This window comes from Syngnathus leptorhynchus, chromosome 3 (genome assembly GCF_054491065.1).
Source record: "Syngnathus leptorhynchus isolate UIUO chromosome 3, UIUO_Slep, whole genome shotgun sequence".
NCBI classification, from domain to species: Eukaryota; Metazoa; Chordata; class Actinopteri; order Syngnathiformes; family Syngnathidae; genus Syngnathus; species Syngnathus leptorhynchus.
This window is the reverse complement of record NC_141197.1, coordinates 9,530,364-9,537,359: the sequence shown is the minus strand read 5'-3', so window position 1 is coordinate 9,537,359 and position 6,996 is coordinate 9,530,364. Positions and strand designations below refer to the sequence as shown.

At 42.6% G+C, this 6,996-nt stretch overlaps 1 protein-coding gene across 1 annotated transcript; it reads right to left on the bottom strand.

Moving 5' to 3' along the window:
• Nucleotides 1–1,972: 1,972 nt before the first annotated feature.
• On the bottom strand, nucleotides 1,973–6,943 carry LOC147059157 (BTB/POZ domain-containing protein 1-like). Its single transcript, XM_085908324.1, has 8 exons — nucleotides 6,418–6,943; nucleotides 4,827–4,983; nucleotides 4,424–4,529; nucleotides 4,160–4,357; nucleotides 3,878–4,007; nucleotides 3,707–3,794; nucleotides 2,836–2,982; nucleotides 1,973–2,755 (listed from the first exon to the last, which is right to left on the bottom strand). Exons 1-8 carry the CDS (start codon nucleotides 6,825–6,827, stop codon nucleotides 2,597–2,599), a joined length of 1,395 nt encoding a protein of 464 aa, XP_085764450.1. The 5' UTR covers nucleotides 6,828–6,943; the 3' UTR covers nucleotides 1,973–2,596.
• Nucleotides 6,944–6,996: the final 53 nt, after the last annotated feature.

Genomic DNA, 6,996 nt, shown 5'->3' with positions numbered 1-6,996 from the left:
AGAGGTGTGATGAGGTGAAGTGGTGGTTTTGCCTTCCTCATCTTGGACGTTGCGACACACCTTCCTCCATGAAAATACAACTTGTGACCCCATCCAATGTCCATTACATTTTAATCAGCATGTCGTTAATGCATTTTGCGTGGTGACGAGCTCACACAATGAAAAACAGTAGAGAGAGCGGCGACAGTAGCGAAAGGAGCCATGACAATCCCTTCGGCCTATCTGGCAGCCTGTCAGACTTGCTGCGCTCTGTTTGGGATGATGCAAAGTGACAGCCATGGAGACAGTGTGCTGGGGGCCATGTCCTCGGTGGAGACTACAATCATCAGTCTCTCGTCCAAAGTCACACACAGACACGCACGCAAAACACACAACCCCGCATGCAACCCCTGCAGCACTCTGCGACCTACATCTGGTGTTGGAAAGTGCAGGGGGGGGGGGGTAAGGTTGACCCAGGCCAGTCCAGCGTTCATACAGCATGTGACACGTGTGAATAGAAAAGTAGTGGCACTCTACTCTCTCCACTCAGCCTCCTAAAGAAAATGTATAGCAGTGAATAGAATGGTAAGGATTTACGCTCATGCATACTCGAGAACTTAAGATGTATTTTATTCCTTTGCTCGTTCGACTGCACAGTCTGCACTGTAAGTTAATCATGCAAGATGGTCAGGTCATCCGTGTATAGACAGTGGCTCTCTGCTTGTTAGTCTGATTATATCTAGCGGGGACATGCAGAATACGCACACTATATGGGCCATTCCGGAATGGGCAGTATTTTCTAATTTGGGGTTGTTTTGGAAAAAAATGGACAAACCCCACCATATTATTTGATTTGTCCATCTTAACCGTCAAAAGTGGGGTAGACGCCCCGTCCATAAATCTAGATGGGGTCAGTTTTAACCTCAGTTGTTTCCCTGCACTGAACCTGTTTAAAATTGAAATAATTCGAGTACTCGAACAGCTTTTGAGGTAAATATTTTGACACTATAAAGACTTTATTTTTAGGATGGATTAAATATTAACACGAGTCTTGTGAAGGATACCAAACACATTTTTCTTTTTGTGTTTGATCATATCTTCTATTTGTGAACATATGATGACATTTAAATTCTTAAAATATCAACTGAGTTTTCTTCAGGCAGGGGTTGGTATAGGTGAGATGCCTTACCCCGTCACATTTGAAATATTTTATTGGTCATGTTTTGCTTTGTTTGGTGCAATCCTGGTGACATTTTAAGACATTACTGATTACGTGGCTCAGGCAGAGCGGTTCGTTCAGAAACCGGAGGATCGGCGATTTGAACCCGAGTCTGTCTGGGTCGCGTGTCATTGTGTCCTTGGGCAAGACATTTTACACACTTTGCCTCCTGGTCATCATTGTAAATGAGAAAGTGTTCTCAAATGAGTTACCAGGTTAAAACGAATAAGAGCCCATGCCGATGTGCCAGTCATCTGAAATTTCATCTATGACACCTATGCACGTGTGACTTAATTAGAAGTTAATCATGAGAAGGCTTCATAAGTTATTCACCAGCTTCAAGGCCATTCCTGCTACTAATCACACAGACTCCTATACGTACATACAGTATGGTCATGTGTTAATTAGTTAGTAGTCAGTCCTACATCATTAAAATCGAGATTGCATAACTTCCACCAGCTGGACATGCGTACACGGGCAACGTGTTCCTGCATATCCATGTTGCTTTGACGTGGGCTGGAAAGAAGTGCACGCTCACAACATTTTGTACATTGAATAAGATGAGCTCCATATCAAATTTAGCAGAAGCACAGTCTGTAGAATGATACATTTTAGGTTGGATTCTTTTATACTGAGTCTTGCCTGCTAATTGAGCTAATTTATAAAAAAATATTTTTTTTTTATATACAGCATCATTATCTTCCGATAACAAAGGTTGTAACCGAGAGCAATCTCATTTACACTTTACAAATTTTTTTTCCAAGTCTGTAATATAAAAAGAAGCTGTTCTTTTAATTTCAAAGAAGTGCCAAGGAAACGCGTATGAATTACAACAGGTGACAACAAAATCACATAACACACACCGAGTTGGCGGAATCACTATGTAGCATGTACTGACAACAAACTTGAATACATTTGCATTAACTGCATCCTCCTAGTATTCGGGAAATATTTTTGTTGTTGTTTGAGCATTTACTGTAAATCCTTCACAGCCATCTTAAGGTCTACATATTATAACTTAAGATGAGTATCACAGAATATAGAATAAATGCTCAAACGACTTTTATTACCGACTGAAAAGTCTGGTGCTGTTGCCAACTGGTTGACGGAAGTTTGTCACACAAGACTCACAGGGGAACGAATAACTTGGAGGAGAACAGTCACTCGTTTGGTTCCAACCAATTCCGATGGAGGACATATGCTTTGTCTGATTATTTACATATTTACATCTAATAACAATAAAACAAAAACTGGCTTTGATTTTTCTTTTTCACTGCTGCTTGGAACAATCCTTGTGTCGGTGAATTTTGCCATTAAATCAACTGCCACTCTGTGTTCATTCCCAGAGATTGTGAAGCACAAAACAACTCAAGCCACGTGAAGTCTTCCCACGTCAATCTATGTATAATAGATTATCTCTGGTATCTGTCCGTCTTCTACCGAGGTACCGTTATTGTTTCCGGGGGATTTGAAAAAGACAAATGTTGTCTTAGTCCCTGTCGCTGACTCCTGGGTGACTTTCTTCAAGCCCTTGGTGCCACAGTGGGAGTCGGGTCCCTACATGGAAAATGAGCAAATGTGATGAATCTGCACCCAATGTTTGCTGGTTGAAAGTTGATGTTTGAGAGCCATCTCACCTTTAAAGTAGCACATGCAGTATAGCTGACGTTAGGAAGAATTTCCACAGGCTCTGTGAACATTACCCGGAAGGTGTTTGATGTGCCGTCACAACTGAATCCCGTGTCGTTCTGGCCCACGGTCAGGTGTTTGTCACTCTCCATTATCTAGAAAGAAAAAAAATAAATAAACAATGGAAAGGTGAGTTAGCTGCGAATGACAGATGATAAGGTCCCCCCAAAATGCCAAAATGTGAATATGCACTGTAGTGCAACAAGGTATGGATCCAATTTGCTGGCTGGTTGCTGTCTAGGGTTAAATTGCCAAGGTAAATGAAGCAGGGGGGGCTTTGGGAAATACCCCCAATTCGACACTCTCCATGAGAATTAACAGGGAATTGTTAATGATACTTTTCATTTTAGTTTTCTCAATTTCATGAGCTGCATACCTAAAACTCTCACATATTCATCTGTTAAGAATTCATTTCTGTAATCGACCGAGACAAAATAGAAAGCACGACTTGGTTAAGAGCTGGTGGATTCAGTCACTATGAGTTTGTGGTAAATACTTACAAATATTTCAGTTGTCCATTATGAATGAACTATTGTCAAACCAAAGCTGGTATATGGAGGCTACCTGTGTAGCAATGAATGACATTTAATTAGCATTAGCTCACTCGACGAGAACGCACTTGACATTTTATTTAATTGTCAACAGGGCTCTTTTATGACTGGATTAGTTCTGGGTGTCAAAGGTGAGTTATTTAGGTCACTATGTAATGCATACATTTCATACTGACAATTCTAGCGCCCACAATGACGGAAAGCTTCCAGCCCCATTTTTAATGACGTTACTCCAGCTGCATCATGTTGTAAACACGGCAGCAGTTACCTGTATGTTGACCTGATAGTCTGTGTGTCCATGGATGGAACCATAAAGACCAAAACCCACGATGGATATTCGTCTACTGACGTTGAATCTACATAAGAAGACGATGAGAAATACAGTTTTTTTTTTTGTATGAAGCTGGCATTTATTAGGACAACCGCGCTGTCACCTCACCTGATTCTGTCACTGGTACCGCTGTAGCCCCATCGACTCTCGACATGCTGAAATCTATTTATGGTGCATTCTTCACCGCGAACGTAGCAACGTGATCGGTCGTTGGTGCTGGGCCGTGGTGTTGGGTTTGCTGTCGAGTGTAAAAAAAACAGATTTCCTCACTCGCCACTTGTTGCATAAGAAAGAATAGCAAGTAAATGACTAAATTGGCTTTGTCAAGGTATCATAAAGTTGTACATGACACATGGGCCCAAAACAGTGGCCGGTATGTACTTCTCTTACCTGTAGGAAACGTCTCGGCACTCATGAGTGGGAAGCGGATGAGTTGTAGGGCTTTTCCCAATACCTTCTGTTTGTTCTCAGAGGTTGCCGGAAGGTGTTGTCTGCTGCACTCAGCTTCAGCCCAGTGTGCCACAGCCTCAAAGAGACGGTTTTCCCTGATGTTTAACGTGTCTCTTTCAAGGACTGTGCATAGAGTTTCTACGGCACACAAAACAATCGCCAGGTCAGTTATGAAAAAGGTACTTTTGTCCAAGGCTCGCTTACCAAGATCAATATTAGTGAAGCCCTCTGTATTGACCGCCTCTGCAGTGCTTTTGTCTATGGTGTCCAAACAGAGGCTGGCAATCTGAGGGACATCAAATAACCTTGCCTGTGAACACAAGAACATTCTACATTCTTTACTATGATCTTTTCAGATAAACCAAAACTGTAAAATCACGATACTACTTTTAATCATTTGGCATTCCAATTTGAATTGTATTCTGGGTCGATTCTTTTAAGATTTCAATTTAAGCATTGAGAAACAATTTGCCCTGTGACTGACTGGAGACCAACACCAAAAAATACATTCCCAAATGAAGTCACGCATGTCAGCATAATGTTTATAAAGATGCACTTTGAAGCTATTCCATGTGGGGGAGTACATTCAGAAAGTGAAAGCATGAACCTGTGTGAGAAACATGAATGCGTTGTCTGCTTTCAGATGTTTGCTCACAAACTCCACACAGTGAGTGGCCAGAGCAGGGACAGCGTATTTCTTGGCTGCATTCAGAGTGGACATCACAGTCTCTGGAGTGATGTGAGCGTCATCTGAATACAGGAACCTGTGCAAAAGAACACGAGAACTTTACAATGATCATTGTGCACCAACGTCTCACAAAAAAAAAAAAATTTAACACTGCTGAGCACTAAGCACCATTTTAATTTGAATGAGTTAGTCGATTGTTTCATCCTTGCTTGGAATTGGAATTCATTAAACGGACTATTTTTTATTTTTATTAAGAAAAAAAATATCTGGAAGGATTTCAACGCCATATCTATATCTGAAGGACACCTGAATGTCTTTGGGAACAAATCAAGGACGGACCGGAGTAGTGAGACAACAGATGTTTTCTGTCGATTACAAAGTGGAACCTCAAGCACTAAACACGAAGATAGCCTATGACACCACTTAGAACACTCTCTTTTAATGTGGTCACGGGCCCATTAATACCAGTCACAGTTGGACCAAAGTGAGAACTTGAAAGGCCATTCGGATGACTCCCGCATTCGAACGTGTGAACAACATGCGGCTTCACTGATCTTCAAGTTGTAAAAGAAGTTAGACAACGAAAACTACTAGTAAATGCTTGGCCATACATAGCATCTTTCATTGTTCACCCAGTTGCATATTTTGAGCTGAATGAGGGAGAGGGGGTGCCAGCCAATCACTGGGCACATGTAGACAAACATTCACACACTGATGGATAATTTGCATAACTGCGTTTAGTCATCACAGAACTTGTAATGCCTGCAACGGCAATAAAATGTTGTTGTCCATAGCATTGCCTGTCCGTGTCCATTCGAACACTAGAGGGCAGGATTCAGTGTTCCTCAGAAATAATATTTCACTTTGGTGTTACGCTGCAAATTTAGCCTGGTGCTAATGTAGACAGATAAAAACTAATATATCAAATTCAGAACGAGTCAATTAGATTGGACTGATTTTCCATGCTGGCCTTCACATACGTACGTTTCTTAATATGAACACATTAGTACAGTCTCATATTTGAGGTTTTGTTATGCTTCAGACGTTTTCAGAATACACATCGAGCCCCAGCACATTTACAAATAATCGTATCTTCAACATTATTAGGAATTCACAATGCTCAATCATCGATGATTGGACATTGGTGACCCCTAAACTAAGGAAATCAGAAAGTATTCTTTCATTGTCCTGTGGCTATTATTATGGATTATGACTTTGACTTGATGGTTAAAAACAATTTCACCTCCTTTCCTTTTTAAGTGCAGATGGCTTGCTGGAAATAACAATCGTTTTTTTGAATTGTGGTTACTTATGCTTTGTTGATATTGAGTTGTACCTCATCCAGAAATGAATAAGTGGTTGTCATCATCATAATTTAGATGAGTTGAATGCAAGAGGAGAGAAGTTGGCTGACTCAAACAATTTGCTTCCCCTCCACTTTGGAAGTAGACTGGGGAACGGGGCATGAGCAAACACGACCATGTTCGACACCTGTGTCGCTTCGACCCACCTGAGCAACAAGAGAAAAACTGCCGGTTCGGTGTCGGGCAGCTCTATCTCGGTCGAGGTGGTCGCCATCCCCCCGTTGAACATGGCATCGAATACGCCACTGCCTACGGCCAAGACGAACTTATGGGCCGGGATCCTCTGCGCCTGTCTGCCCTTCCCCACGACAAACCTGACGTCGCTAAGCAGTTCATTGTTGAAGAGGTAAGCAAAGCGCTCCTTTAGGGAGCTCTTTGTCGCCTGCCAGTTGTACACCCCGGGCTCCCGGCTAACGGCAAGTACCGGCGGGGAGGCGGGCGGGCCGAGAGCGGCGGTCGGCGCGTTGGAGAGCGTTACCGGAGCTCCGCTCTGAGCCGAGCTGGACTCTTGGACGTCATGGTTTGACGCCGAGCCACCGCCGCCACCGGTCGCCATAGACTGTTGTTACCAAGTCAGTTTATTTGTTTCGTTTACGTGGTCGCCATTCGACTTTGATATCCAGCCACCTGCTGTCTTCTGAGCTAGCTAGCCTCTATTGCGTCGCTCCCGGAATGACGCACGCAGGCGCACTAAAAACAGGCGCCTGCTCACAACTTTATTGATA